The sequence below is a fragment of the Phalacrocorax aristotelis genome, chromosome 15, assembly GCF_949628215.1.
Source record: "Phalacrocorax aristotelis chromosome 15, bGulAri2.1, whole genome shotgun sequence".
Lineage (NCBI taxonomy): Eukaryota > Metazoa > Chordata > Aves > Suliformes > Phalacrocoracidae > Phalacrocorax > Phalacrocorax aristotelis.
Window position 1 is genome coordinate 8,005,283 of NC_134290.1, and position 24,880 is coordinate 8,030,162.

The following is a 24,880-nucleotide window of genomic DNA, read 5'->3' on the forward strand; positions in this document are numbered from 1 at the left end:
TGCAACACTGAGAACAGATTTTGAGCTAAACCCTAAATATTTGCAAAACACTCGGAAGAAACCTAAATATTTGGAAAACACTTGGAAGAAAACAAACAAAACCTGGTGCATTTAACAAATCAACAAAGTCCTTGAAGTTTGGGTCTGAGCCCCAGTGGCAAAGCTACCTGGGCAGGAACCGGCTGCCCCTGCCCTGCAGGCAGTAGCTCCCGGCAGGACCCCCCTGCCCACCCCGCGGGGCTGGAGGGCAGGGCCTGCCTGTGCGGCGGAGCCAGGGCTGGGGAGCGGGATGCTGGAGCCAGCGCCCCCCTGCTAAGGGCAGAGCAAACCTCAGGGGTTCCCAGGCAGAACCGTGGGGGTCGCTGGGGGATGCTGCCCTGCCCAGACCCAGGGTGACCTGTGGGCAGACATGGGGGTGTGCAGCTCCCAGTCCCAGCAATAGTGGCTGCAGGAGGCCACTTTTTTGGGGTGCAACCGGGCAGAAGGGGCCTGCCGGTACTGCCCCCATCCCCACTGCTCACTCTGCGCCAGGCAGGTTGGGCTGCTGTCACATTGCACCAGCTTTCCCACCCTGCGAAGTGCGGTGGTTTCTATGGTGACGGTGTCCCCAGGATGGGTGGTGCAGAGGCCACCGCGCCACGGCGGATGCGGTGGGGGGCCCATGTACCGGCGCGGTCCCTGGTCCCCCGCGAGCACAACCCTGGCAGGGACAGCAGCCACCCATGACCGGCACCCTCGGCAGCACCATGGCTGCCCCCAGAAACGCTGCGTCCCCGCTTGCAGGACCCTCCATTGCCGGACCCACCGGACCCCGGCTTCCGGCATGCAGCCAGGACAAAAGCATCCTCTGGCAGAGCATCCTCGGCATGAGGAGCAGACATATGCGCCCCGGCTTTGGGGGCTTAAATTAAAACCAACTACAGAAATCATAGAGGGAAAAATCTGTCTGAATAAACGTAGGTGGCAAACCCCGTGCGGCAGCCACGCAGGAGCCGTAATCTGCAAAGACAACAAAATTCATGACAAAGCACAAAGGGAAGCGCCGGGCTTCACCGTCCCCAGATATTCATCCGTTAACACGTTCCCTTTTTAGGCTGACATGTCATTTCAGACGGGCCTTTTTTCCTCCCCTTTCTTCTCCCCCTCGACGGCGCGCGGCTCTGCCGAGGCGGCTGCTGAATTGGATCACCTCAGGGCGAGCACTTTATTATCTGCAGTCAAAGCGTCACCACAAATACCCGTCTACACACACACGTGTCACTTCCCATTTGTCTCCTCCACGAGGTATTAGTGCCGCGCGCCGCTGCGCACTGTGCCACTGCGTCCACCGACATGGCAAAGGCAAATGGCACCGGGCAGGAGGCACATGGGGAGGGCAGCATCGTGGCCATGAGGATGCCACCCCATTGCCACCCTAGCACAAGCCCCAGTGCCATCCTGATACCATCCCAACATCATCCCAGTGCCACCCCAGTGCTGTCCCAATGCCATCCTGATTCTACCCCAGTGCCACGCCAATACAGCCATGATGCCACCCTTCTGACACCCAACACTGCCCCAACCCAGCCCTGAAGCCACCCCGAAGGCCCCCTGATGCCACCCCACCACACAGCCACCGAGGGGACCCTGAGACCAGGAGGGATCCCACCATGGCCGGCAGCCCCGCAGCTCAGCCCAGCCCCTCCGCTCTGTCATCGACAGTAGATTAGTATTTGATTAACTTTAAGACACGGGCTTTGCACACCAAGCGCAGCTGCCAGTGTCCATGGCACCCCATCCCTGTGGGGTTGAGCAGGGTGGGCACCCCTGGCACAGGTTGCAGGAAATGGGTCTGCAGCCCCACACAGCGCCACCAGTGCCCAGGAACCTGCCCCGCGGACATGGACTAGTGCACTTCTGGAAAGTTTGGACACAAACTAAAACCCCCTCGTCTGCTGGGGCGTAATCGGTGAAGCCCACCCAAAGACCAGGGCTCTGACCTGGTGGGAGATGGTCCCGCCTGGAGAGGCTGCCCCAGTGCCGAGCAGCCCCCCCCCCCCCATCCATCTCCCACTATGCACGTGACCGATCGAAAAGTGTTTTTGCAGCGTTTCCTGGCAGGGAAAGTGCAAGTCAACAGCACATTTTGGGCACAGCAGTTAATTGAACTCCTTTTTATGGCACGTATATAAATACACAGAACCATCATTAACCGATCCCTTCCAGAAACTGAAAATGAAAGAATTAATCTTATTTCACTCATGTGTAACCCCTCATGAAATTAAAATGATATTTTATGGGTGTGTACAAAAGCAGAGCCTTGCTGCAGCTACTTTAATGAAAATGCCCTTGGAATAAGTAGAATTGGGTAACGAGAAGCCATTAAATGGGGCTTTATCCCACATGCAATTAAACAGTTTTATCACTGATAAGAGTCCCCATGGGCGAGTGGGGAGAGGTGGGGGTGACCCTGGAGCTGGGTCCCTGGCGCTTTGCTGCTCTCTGAGCCCAGCCTTCACCTCTCATTAGTGTTTTAATAATACAGCTGCAGCCCCAGGAGGTCTCCCGCCACCCCCTAAGAGCCATGTCTTACACTGTCCCTGTGGGGCCGAGGTGCAAGATCCCACAGGACCCCCAGCATGAGGCCAGTGGGGCTGAGCTCCGGATCCAGCCACGCCAGAAGGACGTGCACGGTGAGAGGTGGTGGTTGATGCTTGCATGGCGAAACGTGACATTAGCATGGAGGGAGCTCGGGAAGCTTCCCATAACTCCCAGCTCCATACAGATCCCACCCCATTACGGAAGCATGCATCCTGCACCCCCCAGCCATGCGTCCAGCCCCAGGCTGATGGCAGAGCAGTGCAGGCTGAAGGAGGGCACATAGAAAGTAACATTTAATTAAATATAAGCCACCGCTACATTACTGCAGAGAGCAAGAGCAGCAAAGAGTTTGGCCAAGCCGAGAGTGGTATTATTTGATTTATAATTTAAATAAAGCTCAGGATTCCTGTAATGCGCACAGAATAAAATCAAAAGGGACCAGGCTGCTGGAGTTAATTGGACGTGATATTTTCCTGCTTCTTCGCAGGCTCCTGCTCCTCGTCTGGAGGTAGGCAGACACAGGCAGGTCTGGCAGGGCTCTGGGCACCCTCCTGCTGCCTCCCTGCATCCTCCTCGAGGATGCAAGGCCACCACGCCGGGCTGGTGCCCACGGTGCAGCCCCGGGATTACCGGCCATGAGCCAGCAATGGCAAGCGCTGCGGCAAAGTCACCTACGGCATTTAACGGGATGGATTTTGTGGGATGAAGCAAGTCTGCTGGGATGTGGCTGTACCAGTGCGTGAGGCACCAAGACAGGGGGACGGTCAATAGCAAGAGAACCAAGGGGCAGAACTGGGGGTGAAGGCGCCGGGGCCGTCAGCTCCCAGCATGGGCAGGAAAATTAGTCAGCTCACCTTTTACGTGAAATTAATACAAAAATTAATCAGCAGCGCGGGCAGGATAATAGGATTTCACAGTAGTGCTGGGCCAGACGGCCAATGTGCCGAGAGCCAGACTCATTTAATATCGACAGAAACAATGCCAGAGGACAGAAATAAGACCCATAAAGATAATTACTGAGATACTCAGGAGCAAATTAAGTAATCAGAGGCACTTCTAAATTGTGCCTCATTTTAAGAGAACGCTATCTTTGTCGATTACCTACGCAGGCATTTAGGAGGTGGCAGGAGGCTCAGCCCCGCGTGTCGGCTCACCAGTCCCTCTGCGCCACGCTTACCGCAGGTGCCATAAATAAAGAAGAGAAAATCGTATTCCAAACCAGATGCGTGGCCCTGGATGTCACCTGCAATTTAATTTGCACTAGCAGGAGGCAGAGAGGAGCGAGACGTGCTGGATTTGCCCATAATGAGCAGAAACATACGGGCAGCTAAACTTTGATTAAGGTGACCTGGCTGGCAGTGGCTGGCGGTGAGCACGGCGCAGGGGTCCAGCCGGGGAGTGCGGCTGCTGCCACACACAGCCTGCCCTGGGGGGAAGCCTCAGATATCCAGGCGAGCGCTGTCCTGCCCCAAGGGATGGAGTGGTATCAGCCAAAAACCCCAGCACCCCAGTCCCCCGTGCCTGCCGGGGTCTGGCTTGGGGTCAGACCTCTGCAACCTGCTCTCCTCCCACCAGCGCAGCTTGGGGACCCCCTGGCACCCTGGGGCTGGGACCCTCCCAGGACATGGGTGGCTGCACCCATGAGTAGGTCTCCCCACCGATGGGCGCCTTGCCGCGTAGCAACACCACGCACAGGCTCCAGCTCCCCAGTGTTTTAGCACCTTCTCCAGGAGGGTCTCTGGTGGGGTGGGAAACACTGAGGAGCAGCAAACCCCTGGCAGGAGGGTGCTCCTGGGTCCCGTGCCAAGGTGCTGCTCCTCACCATCCCTGTGGGCTGAGACGATACCCAGCTCTGAGCCACAGCTAGGTCTCCTGAAAACCCTGCCAGGCCCGGCCCACCTGCAGGTCTCAGACCGTGTGGGCATGGCTGAACTAATTAGCCCGTGGCAATGAGGCGCGCCGGGAGCCAGACCCTCGCGCCAGCCCTGCGCTGCTCTGCGCTGCTCTGCGCTGCTCAGGCGTGACGGATTAGGAATAATTTTACAAGAGCAACATCCGTTTTCCTTCCAGACACTAATAAGAAGGAGACCTAAGTGGCACCACAAGTTCTGATTCAGCACAAGCGTGCAGGGGTCCACACACGCACCCACCCATTTTGCAGACTCGCCGAGACCCTGAGAGCTGACACCCCAATGGGCGCCCAGGTGCAAACAGCTTGGGGGCCACCGATCCTGCCTGCCCCCGCAATTGCTGATGCACCCACAAATGCTTCCCCGCCCATGATGCTGGGATGCACGGGTGCCCATCAACCTGCCTCTGGCCTGGCTGACCTGCTCCCTGCAGCGAGGCTGCACTGGAGCCTGGGGAGCTTCACCCAAAAAATAACCCTCCTGGCTGCCAGTGTAACCCAAGCCCCGCTGGAACGATGCTGGGGGTTGCCCGGATGGCTGAGCATCACCCAGACCCCATGCCCAGCTCACTCGGCTGTGTCGGGGTACCCTGGTAGAGGGGAAAAACATCTCTGGGAAAATACAGATCATTAAACAAATGCCCAGGGGTTGTCACAGACTAACAAGCAGAGCTTTACAGCTGATTTGTCTTCAGCCGGCAATGTTTAAAAATCCAACTGAGACCAGCAGAAAAATATCCACTCCCCTCTTTAAAACACACATTCATCACTTGAGAATCTTAATGCGTCTTTCCCAGCCGGGGAGGTCAAACACGCCTGCCTAAAGCAGGCTCATTAAATATACATTTAATCATGGTTTGGATTGAGAGACAAAGGCTGGGAGAGACAGGTGCTTTACTGGAGTGACCTTTTGGATCCCATTTTAATGTAACTAGTTTACAGCTTATCTGAAAGGCCAGCTCCTGGGGAAGGCGAGCTGCAGCAAAACGGGGAAAGTAATTAGGGGGGGAAGGGCCTGGGAGGTTTGGGGGGCTGCAGAGCAGGCGATGGCAGCATCCTCTACCGCTGCCGCGCTTCCCAGACAGCTCTGCAACATTTTCTGAAGTTTGACTTATCAACCAGAGCAACCCAATTTAATTTGCTTATCTTGTCTCCTTCCTCCCCCCACCCCCTGCCCCGCTTCTCCTGGTCTTTTTAATTATCAGTTAAATAAATGTCTTTTTCAATAAGAGAAGCAACATCAAAGGGGGCACGCGATCCCCCAGGCACTTACACTTGCGTGGCTCCAGCGCTTTGTTGGGGCAGGCGAGGTGCTGGGCTGGGGGGTTCTGGGTCCTCTGCAGGCAGGCCAGCATGGTCCGGGCCTCTGGGCGGGCAGCGCCACCCCCGCTGCTGGCCTGTGTCCTGGCGAGAGAAGAGACATGCCAGTCAGGCGAGGGGACCTGCCCGCCCCACTGCCCGTCACCCCCCTGCCCACCCAGCTGCTCCCCGGGCAAAGGAGCTGGAGGCGGTGAGCTCCTGGCGCTGACTGCGGGCACACACTGCTCAGAGCCCTTTGCTCCTTTGGAGATAAATAAATAACTCTGAAAGCCTTAAACAAATACTAATGTATATAAAATAAATATGAAGGTCTCAGTGGGTGATTTTGTGCTTCCTGCAAAGGTTTCTGCCCTTCCTGCCGGGAATGGGGCAGAGCTGGGGCATCCCTCCGGCACCGTGCTCCCAGCAGTGCCAGACCACCCCGCCAGTGTGCCAGCCAGCACCTCCCAGCAGAGAGCAACCCTGCCGGCTCTGGCCAAGGCTGGGGAAAGATGGCGTTAAAATCCCGCTTGGGGTCCTGGGATCCGTCGCCAGCTCCCAGCTGGCATCAAAATCTGCTCAACAAAAGCTGGAGGGGTCAGGCCAAAGTCATCGCCGCCACCGCTCTGCTAATTGTACATCCTTCACGAGCCGCCGCAGAGGGCATGAATTATAACCAGTTGCTGCTGACACCCTCCCACTGCTCCGGCTGGCGCAGAGAGCAATATTCCCACTTGGAGAGGGCAGGGAGACGTGGGCAGAAGCAGCAGAAAAGCAGGCAGCAGTGCCCATCCTCCGGCGTCACAGCTTCTGAGCCATTCTCTCCCAGCTGAACATTTACTGATGGCTGGGTGTCATGGCCAGGTGGCACAGGTGGGTACATCATTTCACGTGCTCCGTCATGGAGGAATCATGCCCTCCTGCACCCATCCAGAATGTTTCCTGCATGCCCCGGCAACGTTGGCAAGTGGTGCAGGGGCCGGCATGCGAGGGAGCTGTGCGGTGGCCTCGGGCATGCACTGGCAGAGTCTGTGACCATCACCCACCAGGCAGCAAAGCATGGACGGATGCTCCCCAAGCTGTGCCCAGGGCACTCCTTGCTCCGCCTTCGCAGCCACCATGGCTGCACAGACAACAGAGCCTGCGTGCTTGCTGCTTGCTCCTGCCCCGTGCCCCTCCTCACCGGGGCGGGGGGGGTCGCAGCCTCTGGGCTCATTCCTGGGCTGGATGGCCGGCAGTGGCAGTGGGACCCACACGGGGTGTCAGTGTCATGGCCTCGCTCTGCCCGAGGGGGCTGGGGGTCTCGCCCTTTCACCCCTGCTGCCACCACGCTCCAAACTTGGGGAAGGGAGAGACTCGTTAACGAAAGGTGTGACGAGCAGGAGGGGAGGAGGAAGTCATCTAATACCAAGCAGGTGTCTGGAGAACCCAAATTGTGCTGTTTTCTCCTAATAATGAAGTATTCATGAGTAAAAGCCTTTTTCACTACTTTCTTAAGATACTAATTTCACAACAAGCGCCTTGTTACCATGCAATTATTCCAATCGTGCATTTCTCCCAGATTCCATCTGTCCTCGCGCTCTCTAAATGAAAGACAATCATGTAACCACCTTTCATTATTCACTATTTTACTTTCAGCAAAGGTACCCTGAAAGAAATGATTTCCTCTGAAAGGGACTTTTATTCAGTTTCAAAACCAATTTTCTCCTATTACTGTCTTAAAAAAAAAGGAGGGGGGCAGGGAGGTGTTTTTATTTCATGCATTACATATCCTTTGTTAACGCAGCTCGCAGTAAAAGCAGCCGTATCCATTTTCTGGCTTCGATTTCTGGTAATTTTAAAATATGCCATTACAATCAGGCAGAAATTATACAGTTTGAAAAGAGAATGAAGTGCTTCTTATTCACAGGCTGAGCGCACTTGACTGCCAGTGAGCTCGCCTCTCCCTGCCGGGACTCGGGGTTCATTACGCAGCCCCGCTCCCAGCGCGCCTCGGCTCCCCCAGCACATGCTGGTGTGTGCCCACCAGCTGGCTTCAGCTTTGGCTGCATCCGTGCCGGGGAGAGCTGCCACACCGACCCCATCCCCGCAGGGTGGCCCTGGGTTGGGGTGCCCATGGGCATGCAGGGGGTGGCCACGCCAGGCACCAGCTCCTGACATACCTGAGCCTCAACTACGCAGTGACCTTGGGGCTGGCGTCCCACTGGCTGTCACTGTCTGGCCGATCAGCAGGCAGACGTTGCCTCCTCCCCCGCAGGAAGGCCGGCTCCTCCCCGGGACGCTGCCCCGAGTCACTGGTGGGCACGGGCTTCGCAGGCAGCTCGTGCAACTGCTGGATGCGCATCAGGCTCCTGCTGGTCCCCAGGGAAAACGGGGCTAAGAACAAGGAGGAAGCACCCAGGGAAAGAGGGGGCACGGGGCGAGTGGAGAGGCCAACCAGCCCCCACGGGGCAGGATACGGCTGCCCGTGGGGCACAAAATCCAGGTGCTGACAGGGGAAGGGCGAGGATGCAGTCCCAGTCCAGGGCTGAGCCCCCATGGAAGGGCAGATGCTCGTGGCTGGTCACAGGAGCCACAGGCACCCTCGGTCCTGGGGGCCCAGCAGTGCAGGTCTCTGAGGGCTCCCCCAGGATGGCACGGGTGCTTCCCGGCTCCTGCTCTCCAGGCCCTGCCACGCACCCATGCACAGCCCAGCACCCTCCTGGAGCTGTCCTGACCTCGGCTGTGCACAGCGGGAGCATCATTGGCATCAGCTGGGAGACACGGGAACCACATGCCAAACTAAACAAAGCCGACGATTAACTCTCAGATCCCAGTTCCGCCCCCATCTCCCAGTGTCACACAGTGGAAATAATTCTTCCGACAGCTATGCTGTGCTTCACCCCACCTTCATGGGCACGCTTCATAACCACAAAGGCCCCGGTGCCGCATGTGCCGTGACATGATCCCTCTGTCCTGGCACCATGTCGGGCACCCCCCCAGCCCCCTAAAGCACCCATAAGTGAGAGGGTGGGCGGCGTGACACAACAGGCATCTGTGCCATGGTGGCATTTTGTTAATGCCGCTCAGAAAAGCCCCTGAATCAGCTGATGGGAATTGGGCACTGGGCTGTCCAAACGCTTAGCACCAGCTTAGTTAGCCCCATCTGCATTTGAACTAATTCCAATCAGCAGAATCCGATTTAGTTCAAGCTGCTCGGGCTCTTTCATGGCAGGAAAGACAACACTCAGCAGTTTTGCCAAACCACCCCAAGCCCACACGGCCTCTGCCCAGCCTGCACCGATGGCCCAGCCACCACACAGCCAGTGGCACTGCCGGCATCGCAGCACATGGGGAAAGTGTCCTGCTCACAGGCATGCCAGGAGTGGGGTCCCTAGGGAACACTAGGAGTGGGGTCCCTTGGGGATGCCAGGAACAGGGTCTCACAGGAGCCCCAATCCCACATCCCACGGCACCAGTCCCCAGCCCTAGCATCATCCCACTCCATCCCTCTCCAGCTCCTCTCCAACCACTCCTTCCCACCCCCCACCCCGGGCTGGCTAATTTCGAAGCCCTATCTCTACATCACACTATTTATAAGCCCAAGGTCTTTGTGACTTTAATAAAAAAAAAAAAAACAACCCTCTATGTCTAAAGCCCCCGTGACGGGAGGGTTTGGCACCTCCTCTGACATCAGCGGCTGATAAGTCGGGCTTATCTCCTCCGAGAGCCCCACGAAGGTCCCTCCTGAGAGATAAGGCCAGCGCAGCTGTCGATAGAAGCTTTCACAGGCGAGGATTTAGATAAAAGAAAATGTGACGGGGGTGGGGAAGGGAACTTTTAAAGTCTCAGCTTGAACCGGGTCTGTGTCACTGACAGGCAGCACAAGGGTGGCGAGAAGGGCGGGGGCAGCCGGGGGCAGCAGGTTGGGCAGGAGCAGCCCTCTTGCTGGGAAAAGCAAGGGCCAAGGTCTCGGACACCATCTGGGCTCTGGTGCAATGTGTACACATCCTTCCCCAGGTGCTATCAGGGCCACCTGGGGTGGAAGCCCATAAAAATTGAGTTTTCAGGTCTGGGAGAGGAAGTGGGTCAGGAACAGGGATGCTGTAAAGCTGTTTGAGTCACACTGCCATGGCTCCCCCAGCTATTTAAAGACAGTGCTGGGTTTGGCACAAGGACAGGAGGTGATCAGGTCACCCCAGCTAGGAGAGGCGCAACAGGCTTCTGACAGTGCCAGACAGACAAACGGACAGACAGTGTGGGAGCAAGGCCAAGGCTGGCAGCAACCCTTGAAAGCCGGCAGCACTGGTAAATTAGGCAAAAGCCCTCACTGGTCCCCAGCGTGCTGAGTGCAACAAACCTGCCCACCATGGTGCCGGGGCTACCTGTCACAACGCCGTCCCTCATCCCTTCACACTGTGATCGAGGGGAAACCCACCGCCCTGCTGGGGAGCTCCCCCGCTCTGCTGGCTCTGGGGACATCGGTGCTACCCCCACAGCAGCGCCAGCATGGCTGCTGCCACCATCCCTGGTCCCCATGGACACTGGTTTCCCATCAGGTGGCATCCCTCCTGCGAGGGTGAGGAGGTGCCAGGGAAGGAAGGCTTCCCCTCCACATACAGAAAGGAGCGAGCGGGATTTTGGCTGGCGCTGCTGCCTGGCACTGCAGTGATGCAGGCAGCTGCCGTGCCAGCTCATGCCCATCTCCCATCCAGCAGCAAATTTATGGTCCCCTGGCTGAGGCGGTGGGGGGGACGTGGTGCTCAGCAAGCAACACTGCAGCTCAGTCCTGCAATGGGCAAGCGCAGGAAAGGTCACCCCACTGTAAATCACAGGGAGCACCAGATAAAATAAAGCAGAAAGTTTGACGCCGCCATGCCGAGGGCTGCAATAAAGCATGGCATGGTGTCGCGGGCCACGCCACGACCTTCCCCTCGCCTGGCCGCCGCTCCATCCCGCCCGGCTAATCCGGTCCCCTCTGCACGCTCCAGCCCCAGGCCTTTCAGGGGGCCCTGTTAATAATTAAATGTTAATCTAAAAAGCAATTTTAGCTGCAGTGCTGCAGATCTGGTTAGAGATTACATTAGCATGTAAGAGTCAAGGGTAATTTTCTCTAACCCCTCTTGTGATCTTTAAAACCCGCAGATCTTAAAGCAACACCAGCTCCTCTGATTAAAATTGGAAGCTGGGGTTTGCAGCAGATGATGATGCTGGAAGTGATTATTTTGCTGCTTGGGATCTTGCTGGGGCAGCAGGGGAGTGGGGGGACTGCAGGGGGGCTGGGGGAGTGACCTGTGCCAGCTGAACGAGGGACGGTGCCCAGGGTGAGCCCAGGACCTGGAAGGCACTGAGCAGAGCTGCACCCTCAGCATGAGGGTCCAACCCTGGCAGCTGGATGCCACTCAGCTGTGCACCTGGGGGGTCCCTTGCCTCCCAACTTCTCCATCATTCCTCACCCTGGGAGACTGAGCCTGCAGGGAGAACCCCACGGAGGAGAGGGTGCATACCCCAACAGGGATGCGGGTGCACAAACTTCTCCCAAGTGCACCCTGCATGGGGACGGGACAGTCCCCTCCAGCACTGGGACACCAGGAGACACATGGGGACAGGCATGGCCAGGCACTGTCTGCACCCCCATCTCAGCCCCAACTCAGGGGGCGGCTGCTGCTCTGACATGGCAAGCATTCCCATTTCCCACTTCCCCAGAGCCTGCCTTAATTTATGGAGTAAACATTTTGCTGCCCCACTGCCAGTGGGATGGTGCCTTTTCAGGGCTGCCATGACCCTGGGACAGCAAGGAGCTCACCGGCCACGGCACACTGCCAGGGAAGGAGCGGCACTGATGCCAGGAGCGATGCCTGCGAGGCCACACCAGCACATGGACAGAGTGTCCCCTCGCTGCCAGTACCCTAAGGCAGCAACAAGGAGAGGTCTCTCCCATCCCACCCAGCACCAGGGCTCCAAGGGTGGCTCCAAGGAGAAACCCCTGAAAATTCAGAAAATCAAAAGCGCCCCACAAAATCTCCTTTTGCTTGCTAGTGGGTCCGGGGAGACTGGGATGGGGTCACGGCTGCCACAGCCTGGAGCAGAGGACACAAGCAAATTGCCTCCTGACTGATACAAATGACCCAATGGAAGAAATAAGGTATCAGGTGTGCCCGTAACGATGGAATTAAAAAAAAAAACCACAACAATTCAAGTGCTGTTGAGTGTTTGCAGACATCCTTGTGCAAGGCTCGGGCAGCCTGGTTAAATTTATGTGTCAGCTTTAAGGAGGCCTCTCGTCAAATGAGCTATTTTGGGCAGAGATTAAAGATCTATTTTAGCTGCAAGCGGGAACAGCTCTCGAACAGGTTAATAATGATTCTGGAAACCCAAGCATCTCCAGTGCCCTGGGGCAGGATAGCCAGAGCCCTGGGCAGCAACAGTGGGTCCCTGAGGGTCCCCGAGCCGGGAGGGTGGGGACCCCAGTGCAACATCCCCCGCAACCTGCTGCCATCCTGCTGGGGAGGAAGAAACCCCCATGCCACAGCCGGGTGAGGAACGGCTGCGGCGCTGAGCAGGCGTGGGTAATTGGAAGTGGCAGACGCTGGCACGCCACTGCTGAGAAGGTCATTACATGGAACTGGGAACGGAATGCCAGGAGCGAGGGGGAGGCAGCCCCGTTAGCAAAGATCAGGGCCCTGCTCATATGCCTTTGGTGTTTTGGCAGACCCCGGCCCTGGCTGCATGCACGGGGGTCCTGGGCAGGGCCAGCATGCAGCATGTAGGCAGGATCTGCCTGTATGTACCTATCCTCCCCAATTTGGTACCCGGCGGGAACATGCCCAGTGCTGGGGAGTGGGAGACACACTGCCCCAGGGGGGGCCCCCACCAGGCCCTCAGAACGAAACCTCACTCATACGACATGGTCACACTGTGCCTCCAACCTGCACATGGATGGGGGAGAGGGTCCAGGGTGATGAGCCCACCAAGCTGCCCACCACCTCCGTCAGCAAGAGCTGGATGCTTAGGATGCTCACGGACTTTTGGTCTCAGCCTCAGCAGAGATATGGAATCAAAACAACAGAAAATCCAAGCAGCTCCAGGGAAGCCTCCAGAGGAGCAATTAAAAGCACCCCAGACCCTGTCAAGCCAGGAGCCCAGCCTGGCATGGGAATTGGCCCCCTGGGTGCGTGCAGCACTCACTTCCCCAGTTGAGACCCAGCACTGCAGAGACCAAAGCTCCCCAGTGCCCAGCATGGCTCCTCCTGCCCCTTCCCAGGGGCTCACTGGCCCCCACAGTGAGTGCAGGCCTGGGGCTCCCACGGTTGGCACGGCAGCACCGTGGCACCTCGGCCGGCCAGCCGCCCGGCCAGCTTCACCGTGCACAGCGGCCAGGCGCGCGCTGCTCAGTAATTACAGCCCTGAGTGCCTGAGCTGTGAAAGAATCTGACGAAGGAATCCAGGGTAGATCGCACTGCTGAAATTACTATAATCAAAGGCTTTCACAAAGGCTTCAAATGCAACCAATTACCCTGAAAGGCGAGGCAAGAAAGAAAACAAATTAACGTGTTTGCACAGAGCCTCCACGGCAGCGCACACATTGCCCCGCGCCGCCCTCGACCCCGGCTGTCCGCTGCTCTCCCATCCTTGGGTACCTGCTCCCCATACCCACTGCTGCCCCCCATCCCTGCATCCCGCTCCCCATCCCTGGGTATCACTCCCGATCCCTGCATCGGCCGGCTCCGTCGCCGCTGCCCCTGCTCTCTTCAGGGTGCAGCTGCACACAAAGGGGCTCTGTGCCCCTGCCTTACCCTGCGGCCAGCCGCTGCCCCACCAGCAGACAAAAGCCCTGCCTGTGCCACCGGCCCTGGCCAGCACAGGCTCAGGGGCTTGCCAGGGTGGCCCGATGAAACCTCCCTCCCTCCTCCCCCGCGCTGGCTGGGGTCCCCGGGCGAGGGGAGGCACAGGGTCCTCAAAGGCACCCATTGAGCACAGCCCCTCATCACCCTGCTGACAGATGGGGAAGCTATTCACAGCAGGGGCCTCCCCAGCCCCCCGGGCCCCCCCACCCCCACCTCCTTACGTTATGCTTCGTCTGCGCCACCAGTCTGGGGGAGAAGAGGGGAAAAAAGGGGGGGGAAAATCCACTTCTTTCTTTTAATATTTAACGAGAGTCCATCACCCTAAGTCTATTTTGTAATACAAAGCTCTGGAGATTTAAACCCTTCTCACCCGGAGAGATGGAAATGAATGGTGCTCTTTAATGAGCTGGTTCAGCAGAAAAGATAGATTTCTAAGATTACTGTAGGAATTCTTATAATTGATGTGTACTTTTGTAACGAGGATTATACCACCGTCCGGTCAAGTAATTCCAGCTCTTGGCCCCCCTTCTCCCAAGCTGGCCCTGCTTTTGGGGTTCCCGGGGGGAGAACGGCCAGCCTGTGTCCCCACAGGGAGAAAACAACACAAAGAGGGGTAAAGAAGAAAAAGCCAAAGAAAAATTAAATAGGCTTTTCTTACTTAGCTGTAGACAACCCAATGCAGCCACCGAATGGAGAAAATAAGGCATCTCTCAAGATTTATGTATTTGTTTTACAAAGCTCTACTTTCCCCCACCGATCTGAGGCCGGATGAGCTGCTGAATGCCGAGTAATTAAAAGGAACAGAGAACAATACCCACGCCCGCCAAAGAACACGGAGTTTCCCTCGGATGTTTATAGCAATTGTATGAAAATGTACAAGCCGGGATGGCAAGAGCTGACAGCCGCGCCAGAGCAGCCGTGATTGCGAGCTGGCTGCCTCCCCCGGCTGATTGGCATTAATTGTGCGCGTTTGCAAAGCAGAACAGAAAGTCTGACATTAGCTGCAAGCCAACATTTCTTTCTAATAGTCTTAATGATTACGACGAGAGCTGATGATCATTGTGGGGTGTTAATAGTCCAGAGAGCGGCTCTGTGGCTTCTCCCAGCAAGGAGGAGAGCTGGGCTGTCCCCATCCCTGTCCCCATCAGCCCTGAGTGTGCAAGGGGAGATGCTTCCCAGGGTGGGCTGGGGGTGTGGCCCGTCAGACCGAGCGGTCCCATGCAGCCAGAGCCACCCCAGGAGGGACGCTGCCCATCTACCTGTAAAACACTCTGGCAAGTGGAGGGGAAGGACAGGGGAGGGGACAGCAGCCCCCTGCCCTCCCAGGGGTGTGAACAGCTTGCACCCCATCTCCTGGCTCTGCCCCATGGCAGAGGGGTGACTGGTGGGGGACAACACCAGGAGGGAGAAAGTCCCCCACCCTGAGACCCCTCTGGGGCAGGGGTGTCCCAAGGGATGCCCCACACTGGCCATACCTAGAGGGAAGCACTGGGCTGCCCTACTCCCATGGGTGCCCCAGATGCAGCCGGGTCCCCACCAGTTCCCACAGCCACGTCCTTACTGGGCACTGCAGGAGGGGCCAGGCCAGTGATGCTGCCTGGGGAGCAAGGAAAGGGGAGAGCAGCCTGCAAATGACCCACATAAACAGCAGAGCCTGTTATTAAAAGCTGATTAATGATACTGAGTTTTCTAGACTTTTTACAAGGCTGTTTTTTTGGATGTCCTTGAGTTTCACCACTGCACAGAGGCTTGGGGGAGGGTGGGCAGGCTGTGGAGACCAGCACGGGATAGTCTGACCACAGTAGAGCCAGAGCCAGACATGCACGAAAACTCTCCACAGCCCCAACCCATCCAGGTTTACATGTGAGGAAAAATCAATGGCCATCGATCCGCAATATAAAGCAGGATCGCAGCGCTGGCAGACAGCTGGCATCTGGCTGGTGCTGTGCAGGGGACACAGCTGGGGGTCACATTGCTGGGGGGCCAGCGTGCCCACTGCAGGACACGGCTCAGGGCACAGCCGGGCTGCCAGCAGCGCCGACAGTGGCCCCGCATGCACCAGGCCCCTTGGGGCAGCGAGCAGCGCTGCCAGTCCACGTGCCATAAACCCTTGCAGCAGCAGATAGGACACATCCATGGTGCGTGGGTGGCCCTTGCCCGTGTCCTTGCCAGGCCACCCAGTCTCCCCTCAGCTGCCCTGGGGCCACTGTGTAGCCTCCTGGGACAGATGGACAGACAGCCTCAGCTCAGCTCCAGGATGTTTCAGCTCTTTTTTTTTTTTTTTTTTTTTTTTGTCATCTGTGTTGGCCAACGCGTCACTTGGCTTTGGGCTTTCTGAGCTCACTAATAATTGTTCCCAGATGAAAAGAAATAAAGAGTCAGTCCCTCTCCCCTTCCCCTCTCCCCCCAAAAAAAGTCCATGAAGAAGAGCTATAAAAATGGCTTGTTATCTACCTAGCGAGGCTCAGACTGTATGTTATTGCTAATTGGGTATAACATCCTTGTCTTGTTCTGCTCTCTGAAGCTAAATCAAGAAAGCACCACTGCTGCGAACTAATTATATCTCTGGACTGCAGACTCCAGCTTGTCTTCCCCTTTATTGAGTTAAAAAATGGTCACTAACCTTAATCTCTCATATCCCCAAGCATTAGGGCTACTGAAAAACCACCACCTCCACCCGCACCCCATCTATGCTGAGAAAGATGGAGCACGTGGCCCAGCAAAGGCTTTGTGCTGCTGCGGGACCCGGGCTGGGACACGGCCCCAAGAGAGAGCCTGGAGGTGCCCACTTCTGCTGCACCCCACGGCATCAGCATGCCAAGACCACTGCAGACACTGCTCAGGTCCCCGTACCATCAAGTTTTTATCATACTCAGCTCGGAGTCTTTCTGTGCTGCACACAACCAGAGACCAGGCACTGCTGCTTTTCTACCTTTCCTTCTTACGGGAAAGTTTAAGGTCCTTTCATTATGAATTTTTAAAAATCTGAACCCTGGATGGCATTCCCACAGCCCAAGCTCAGGAAACACCAGCAGATGTGAGCATCTGGGTCGCGTGCACATGAACCGAGGGGAGAGGGTGCTGCTCTAGTTCACCTGCATCAGCTCCCAGTCCCAGTTCAGGATGGAGCCTGATGGTCCCATTAATGCCAGTGCTCACCTGCGGGTTCCCCGTGGGAGCAGGGATGACGCGGCCACCCAGCTGCTCCACTACAGGTGGCTATGGCGGCCAAAGCCCTCCAGTTGCCCGATCAGCACAGCTCTACGCTACGGCACTGCTGCCATGGCACAGACCCCAGCAGCAGCAGGTCATTGCAAAAAGAGAGGATAACCGGACCCCTGAAGGGCACCAAGAGGAGCGGAGGGGCTTTGGCACTGCAGCTGATCTCACAAGATGGCCCCATCCCTCCCCGTCCTGGCTCCTCCTTTGGCACCAGCCACACGGGGTGAGAAATTTAAGCAGAAATACAAGGCTGTGAGTCAGAAACCAAAGAGCAATGCCGCTGAGCTCGGCTCTGTCCCCCTGCCTGGGAGACCGCACAGATGGCGTTACTTTCCAAAGGGAAAGTCAAGCTTCAGCTCTCCCCACAAGCCAAGAGCATCCCTTAAAAAATTGATACTTCCCTGACTATTAATTAGCCTGAACCACTTAAAACCGCCTTCAATTTGTCAGGTTTAACTGCCAGCTTTTCTCGGTAAATCAAGCGTCACACACAGACGGAGGCTGCGCATGCAAGGTGGCGGCGAAGGGAGCAGGCAGCAAGCAGAGCAAGCAGGGCACCCTGCGCTGTGCTCACCATCCTGTCCCCCAAGAGAACCAACGGTGATATTCATACCCTGCATTTAGCCAGGATGTGATATTAAACGTGACAGCTGGGCAGGCAGGAAAGAGCAGGCAGGCACAGGCAGGGCAGGCAGGCCAGCGGGACTGCAGAGCACCCCACACCAGAGCATTCCTGTCTCCCCCACGTCACCCATCGTGCAACCAAGGCTGAATTTGAAAGCAATATGAATATTTATCTCTGATAGTGAAACCTCCCCGCTGCAGGGTATTAAGGCTTTATTACTGTGTGGTTACCAGCAACGCTAAGCCAACCCTTGCTCTAGCCTGGAGCACGGCAGAGATGACCTACAAGAGGCAGATGATGAAAGCATTGGAGAGCCCCAGACCCCAGGACATGCCTGCCTTTGCCAGGTCAAGGAGGAGGCTGCACACCCCAGTCCCACATGGCGTGACAGGGAAACGGTTGGGAGCCCGGTCCTCCTGCCGGTACCCCATTGAAACCCCCCTCCTTGCCCAGGACCAGCCCCTCTGAAACACCTCCCCACATCAGGGCTGTTCCCTGGCCCCTGCACCGCACACTTGCCCGTTTTGGGTTAAACCGCTGATGTATTCTCTCTTTAGCGAAAGGAGTCCCAGGGGCTATAAAAATTCCCAGCAGGCTCCTGTCAGTCTCAGGTCATTAACTTTCTTTCATTGGGAGTTTGTTTACAGTCAGCCATAAATAGCGGTGCCTGCCGCTCGCCAGCCAGGACGGGGTGGGATGGGACAGGGCTGCCCACGCAGGAGGGTGCAGCACCCCGGAGCTCAGGGTCCAGCACTCACCCCTGCCCATATTGACTCTTCCCGGGCCCTGCGTTTCCCACCAGCCTGGCACCCCAGCCGGCACGGCAGAGGATGGAACAGCGCTGCCTCCGGTGCCATTTGCCATGAAACAACCTCAGCCCCACAAATCTACGGGGTCACCTTGTGCATGGCCAGAGGGAGCCGGGGCATGTGCTTGGGCATGCTTGCAGTTCAGGTGTGGTTCTTCCCAGAGAAGGAAGGCAGCTGGCCTGAGCTACCTGCATCAGTAACCTGCCCCCAGTACCTGCCCTGCACCTTCATCCAACCCAGGTCCCACTGCAGAGGGAGCCCAACCCCTGCACCCATCGTGAGCACCAACCTCATGTCAGGGTCTCTACACGTTTGAGAGATGTCCCAGCCCTGGTGCACAAAGCCCCAGGAGGAACCCCAACACCCCTCATCTCACCATGACCTCCACCTCAGACCTCCACCTTTCCCTGGCAGCCCCTAAGGCACTGCAATGATTTACCAGTGTGGAGGCAGAAAGCAGGAAAGCCAAAAGCACCACTGGCATGGCTGGCACGGCATCGTGCTCCTGCTGGGCTGCTTTGCCCACTGGGGCTCCTCCACACCCAAGCACACACAGGACGGTCTCAGAGCACCCACATTCCACCACCTGCTCAAGAGATGTACCCATGGCGCTGCCAATGCCCCCAGCACCAGGAGCACACCCTGAGCCCCATTAATGCCATAGCAGGGTCCAGTGTGCCCCCTGGTTCAGAGCCCACCGGGTGCAGGTGCCCAGAGCTGACAGCAGGACTGCAGGTGATCAGAAGCTTTATTTGCCATAAGCAAACACGGCAGCTCCGCTGCAGCCATGCGAACCCACCAGCTGCAGCTCTAATAAAGACGCAGGATCACACAGCTCCTGAGAACCACGATTTGGCGGGGCTCAGCTGGAGCACCGGGCACCGGTTAAATATTTACCCCCCCGGCCCAATGAAGCACCCAGCACTCTGCATGGGGGGAGGCTGAGCGAGGAACGACAGAGCCTGGGCTGCCTCTCACTGGCACAGCCAGCTCCCCTTGGCACCTGGCCACAGGGCTCGCACCAGCACAGCCGCAGCACAGCGGGGTTGCTCAGCACCATCAGCCCCACGCTGGCACGGATACCCGGAGCTACCCGGAGCGGGGGCTTGGTGGCATGGCCCCTGCCCCATGCCTCATCCCAGGGCTGAGGAGTGGAGCTCCTGGGGGTAAACAGCCAGGGGCAGCACAGCCTGGTCTGGCTTGCAGCAGCCAGGAGCCCACCTCATTTCATATCACGGGACAGCTACAGGAACGGCTGATGCACATGCCAAGCACACAGTCCAGCAGCACCCCAGGCTGTGTGGTGAGCTAAGAGATTAAACCCCAAACTCATGCACAGTGACTTCTGCTCTTCCACCCATCCCCGGGAGAGCAGGGACTCACCAAAAATCACAGCCTCATCACTCACGGTCCCCCACGTCTACGGAAATATCTATATTTTAAACCATATACTCGCACAACCTGTAATCAGAGCAACACAAATAGCCCCTGCTTCCCATGTAAATTAAAAACACCCATTAGGCAGATTTCAAAAGATGTCAGTAGGCTTATAATTATACACGACATCCTTCCGAGATAAAAGCGATTACCGGGGATGCAAATCACTTAGCAACCAATCAGTGCCCCCAGAGTGCAAAGCACTGACCAGCCATCCATTTTCGCCTCGTCCTTTTATTCCCTGCATCGAGCAAATACAAACACAGATAAAGAGAGGCACAATAGCTCTTGACACGCAAATAGGTTAACATAATAAAGCCAGCTTTAGCCGGCTCACTCGAGGGAGAAAAGCAATTCTCAGGCAAGCAGGAGGTAATAAAACAGGGCTTTTGTGTTCCTGGCTCCCATTCTCACCCCTGCGCCAGCTTTGCTGCATTAGCTGATAGGCATCGCGGTTTGATTGAATTACCTTTCATGAATATTAGCTTTTTGAGGAATGCGCAGGCAGAAGAGAAAGAAGAAATGTCTTATTTTTGCATGCATGCGCCCGCTGCAGACGGACATGCGGCGGCACAGATGCCGGCGGGGCTGGGAGCGGGGTCCCGGCAGGTGCAGCCCCCGGCCCACCCCGCCAGCTGCAGGATCCCCGCGGGCGGCACCAGCCAGCCTTGGGTGGGGGGGGTCACGGCGCACAAACTGTCCCCGTCCGAGGATCAGACGCCACCAGCAAAGGACCTTGCCCTGCCAGCAAAGGATACCCCACTCCGTCCCCTAAAGGAGCCGCGGGGCCGTGAGGCTCCCGCCACTAGCCCCATCGCCCTGGCACCCACCACGCTCAGCGGCGGGACCCGCATCCCTGCCCTCGGTACCCCGATAGCGGGAGGATGGCAGGGTGGGCTGGCTCTCACCAAATACCTACGGGGCCGTAGCTCCCTGTGCCGCAGGTGGGCCAGGATCAGGCCGGAGAGGGGAGTGGGGCTGCCCGGCCTCACTGTAGGTTTTCCTGCACAAGTTCAGGCCACGCAGGAAAACCACTTCGGGCAAAAATTAACTCTGCCGTCTGGCAGGGATGCAAACGCCCAGCACTAATCCCGCACGCACGGCGGGGAGTGCGGTCGCAGCTCGGGGACGGCAGCCGGCGCGGAGCACCACGCTCGGCTCGGACCACCACCGCGGGGTCGTGGGACCCGGGAGACCCTCGGCCCTGGGAGCTGGAGCCCTTCCCCAGGCAGGGCAGCAGGCTGCAATTGAAAAACAACACGAGGAGAGAACAGCCTCCTCCGCAGTCTGCTCAGGGATGGATGCATGTTTCAGGCTCAAATAAAACAGATAACCAGAGAGGCTTAAAAAAATGAGGTGACGTGGCTTCCCCGGAGGGGCTCTGTCCCCTGGGGCAAGGCACGGCAGTCACCCCATCTCCTCCCTCCCCGGCCTTCTCTGTTCCAGCCTGGGGATAAACATCCACACCGAGATATTTCAATTTTTAATAAGGTCAGCTGAAACGGGGCCCGTCTCGCAGCCGGCGCTACTCCGGCACAAAGAACGCGCCCCACCGGTATCAACCCACTCAGCCAGCAGGAAAGCTGTTCCTCAATCCGGGAGAACAAGCCAGGCTCCCACAGCCGGGGAACGGCTTTCTCTTCCCCGGCTCTACATACAAGGTCAGAGGAAGGCACCGCGGTGAGAGCTTCCCTCTCCTTCCGCTACGGCTTTGAGGCAGCCTGACCCAACGGCACATGGCTCACGCCGTGGCTCACCCCAGCGTGGCCGTCAGCCCCTGTGAATCCACTCCTGAAAGTTTGAATGGATCCTTAGTAAGAAAAGTCCCTCCCGAGGGCCCGGGATGCTAAGTGCCCTCTGCCAGGGACGTTTCCCACCTCACCCGCCAGCACCAGAGCCCACGTGCGAAGGCTTTGCCAGCCGGGGTCCTGCTGGAGCGGCACCCGGACCAGGCAGCAGTGGCATGTGCCCGGCACGCCGGAGGGTAAAACCCCACACCCGGGGCACGGGAAGGTACAAAACTGCCAAATCCCACAAAACCATCCCGAGCCAGACACGGGACACTCCTTATTGAGAGAGGGGCCACGTGGCTCTGCCCCCACGGCCACCCGCCCTTAGCGCTCTGCCCTCCGTGAAAGCACGTCGCCCGCCCAGGCAAGCTGCCTGCAGCCTCTCAACAAGGGCATCCCTACCAGGCGGGTGCACATATGTATATACACACACATATATACATCAAAAAACTCCCTACAGAGACATCTGTGCCCTGACGACCAGAGCCAGGCAAACCACCACTGCCCGACGCCACGCAGATTGACCCCTCGGAAACACCAAGCACGGCTGTAAAACTTTGCCGCTGCCTGTGCTCAGAAATATCCCCGCAGGGCCGGAGCCGCGCCAGGGTTTCACCCGGAGCAGCGGTGCCCTGCAGCGAGCTGTGCCGAGCTGCTGCCGGCTCTCTGCGTCCAGGCCCTGCCTCTCCAGCCAGTAAATTCCCACGATCTCACGGCTCTCCCCAGAGCCGGATTTGGATGCTGGGGCTGAGCCGCCACCGCTGGCACTGGGAACATCCCATTTTCTGTTGGGGGCCGACCCGGAGAGGCGGCACAGCCCGCTCGCCCCCGGCCAGAGCTGGTCGCGGCCTCGGCGGATGCCCAGCCGTGCTGCCCGGTGGCTCTCGGGGGCCACGACGCCTCGTCCCCGGTGAATCGTATTCCCAGCGCCGACGGTCCAGCAGGTGCCACAGGGCTGCTCCCTCCGCAGCGGAGCTCGTTTCGGGGGATGCACGTCGCCCGCAGACAGCTCTCCTCCGGCAGAGCTACCTGACACGGCGGGAGGCAGCCAGGGAGACCGGCTTTTAAATAAAACATCGCAGGGTGGTTCCTTTTCCTCTCGTCTCCTTTGTGACCGGCGGTATCCACACCGGCACGGGGTTGGTGGCGGGTGTCCTGGCTCGGCCACCTCCCGCTCCGGTGTCCCAGGGGGGTCGGGCGCCTCCCCGCCGCCTCCGGGCGGGCGGAGGAGAAACACCCCCCCCCCTTTTTTTTTTTCCCCAGACGAAAGCGGGCAGCCGGGTCGGCAGGAAAAGGCAGCAGCTCACGGACGGCTCACGCTGGAAGTGTCTCAGCTTTCCTCGTGGAGGCACCCGTGGATATTTTATTTCCACTTACGAGTCAGGCGACCCAAAAAGCCATACAAAAAATTAAAAAAAAAAAAGAAAAAAAAAACCAAAAACCAAAAGTTGTTCTCGTTCTTCTCCGGTAGCGACGGGCGAGCCGGTCCCCAGCCGGTGGCGGCGGCTCCGTGCCCGCCGTGCCTCCCCCGCGGCTGCGCGGCCGGGGAGAGCCGGGCACCGCCGGGCACCGCGATGCGGCGGCGCCGCCTCCTGATGCGCCCCGGGAGCCGGAGCCCCCTGGTCCCCCGCGCCCACCCCCTCCCGCGCCGGTAACACACACACGCACACCCCCCACACACACACCCCTCCCCGGTGCCCGCCGCCGCCGGCCCCCCGTTACCGTCAGAGCTGGATCCGGGCCGGCTCCGGCCGCTGCGGTGCGGGGCTCGCCGGGCCGCCCCCCCCGGGCCGCGCAGCAGCAGCGGCGGCGCCCGCCCGGCCCCGCGCCCCGCCGGCGGCCCGCCCCGCCCCGTGCGCGGCCAGCGTGCGGCGCTCCCGGCGCTCTGCCCCCGGGGCGGGGAGGAAAAATATCCGGGGGGCGGGGGGAAAAAAGGAAAAAAAAATTAAAATAAAATAAACCCGGCGCAGATGGGCTCAGGCGGCGCGGCGACCCCCGGGGGCATCACACCGCGGGTCCTCCTGTTCCTTTGTGCGGCGGCGATCGGTGTCCGCCGGCCCGTGGCGCAGCGGGGCTGGGGGGGGGGGGGGGGGGGCGGTGGCGGCGGCGGCCGCGGCCCGGTGGCGGTGGCGGGGCGCGGCCCCCTCGGCGCTGCCTCCCGCCCGGCGCGCGGCTGCGGCGACACTGAAGCGCCCCGCGCGGGGCCCGGCGGCCGCACGCGGCTCGGCCCCGCCCCCGGCGCGTTACCAAGGGGACGCCGCCGCGCGTCCTGCGGGGAGGGGCGGGAAGGCGAGGGGCGTGGTCGTCCCGCCGCACGCGCCCCTTTCGCGGGAAAATTCGAACGGGCGGCCGGCAGGCGGCACCGACCGGCGCAGGGCGCGGGACTGCGGTTCCCGGCGTGCCCCGCGCGCCGCCGCCGCGCCATGTCCCCGCTCGGCGCCGCGGGGCCTGATGGGAGTTGTAGTCCCGGCGCCGAAGGGGGGTTTCCCTCGGGGGGACCCCCCGCGGGGCTCCCGAGGGCACGGGGATGGGTCCCCTGCGGCGTGTCCCCCCCGCCACCCGCGGTGCCACAGCCGCGACAAACAGGGAGTGACACCTGGGCTGGAGGAGTGCAGTGTTCCCGTCCGACCGCGGCGATGGCTATAGCCACCGCTGAGCCCCCCGTGGGCTGTGTCGTCAGAGCGAGTGCTGTCATCGCTGAGTCTTCCCGCACGCACACGAGTCTGAGCTCCTTTATCCCTTCCCCAAATCCATCGTACCATTGCCATAGGCTGTGGGAGCGCGAGCATCCATGGATAGAGAGGGCTTTGAGAAGCAGCCCGCCCGTTCACTCTTGCCCATAATGACACTGAGGAGCCCTATGCACATGCACATGCAGCTCCCCGCTGCCGAGCACCCCCGAAGAAGCCCAGCACGTGACCCTGGGGTTTGCCACCTTCCCACTCCCTCCTCCCCGGCTCCTGCCTTGCACCACAAGGCTTTGAGAAGTTTTGGGATGATTTGGCTACTTCTTGGGGCCTTAGCAGCTCCTCTGTCCCAGGCAGCCCCCAGCAGCTCCCCAGGCATCCAGGGCCTTGGGTGTGCGGGAGGAGAGCTGAAACCCAGGAGCTGTTTCGGGGGGCTGGGTATCTCCGAACACGGGGAGATGCTCCAGTCACCACTTCTGATCCAGCAAATGCTGAAGGTTGAGAAATTAAAATAATAGCTAGATATGCTTTCAGGAGAGCGATTCCTCTGTGTAATTATAATACATATTATCCTCCCTGTGAAAATACATTATATTGAATAAATTCCTTCTTTGAGCAGGGCTATTCATACTATTCATTTGTTTCAGTTCAAACATTTTTAGCTCATATATCTGGCAGGTTCTTGTGGAGCTTTGT

The 24,880-nt window shown here is 58.6% G+C and overlaps 1 protein-coding gene across 1 annotated transcript in view; it reads right to left on the reverse strand.

Moving 5' to 3' along the window:
• The window catches only part of FAM222A (family with sequence similarity 222 member A), a 31,902-nt gene extending 8,263 nt beyond the window's left edge, over nt 1-23,639 (reverse strand). The window contains exons 1-2 of the mRNA XM_075110239.1: nt 23,220-23,639; nt 5,763-5,893 (exon numbers count right to left, since the gene is read on the reverse strand). Coding sequence (XP_074966340.1) covers nt 5,763-5,844 — 82 coding nt within the window. The 5' untranslated portion in view covers nt 5,845-5,893; nt 23,220-23,639. The remainder of the gene's footprint in view (nt 1-5,762; nt 5,894-23,219) is intronic.
• Nucleotides 23,640-24,880: the final 1,241 nt, after the last annotated feature.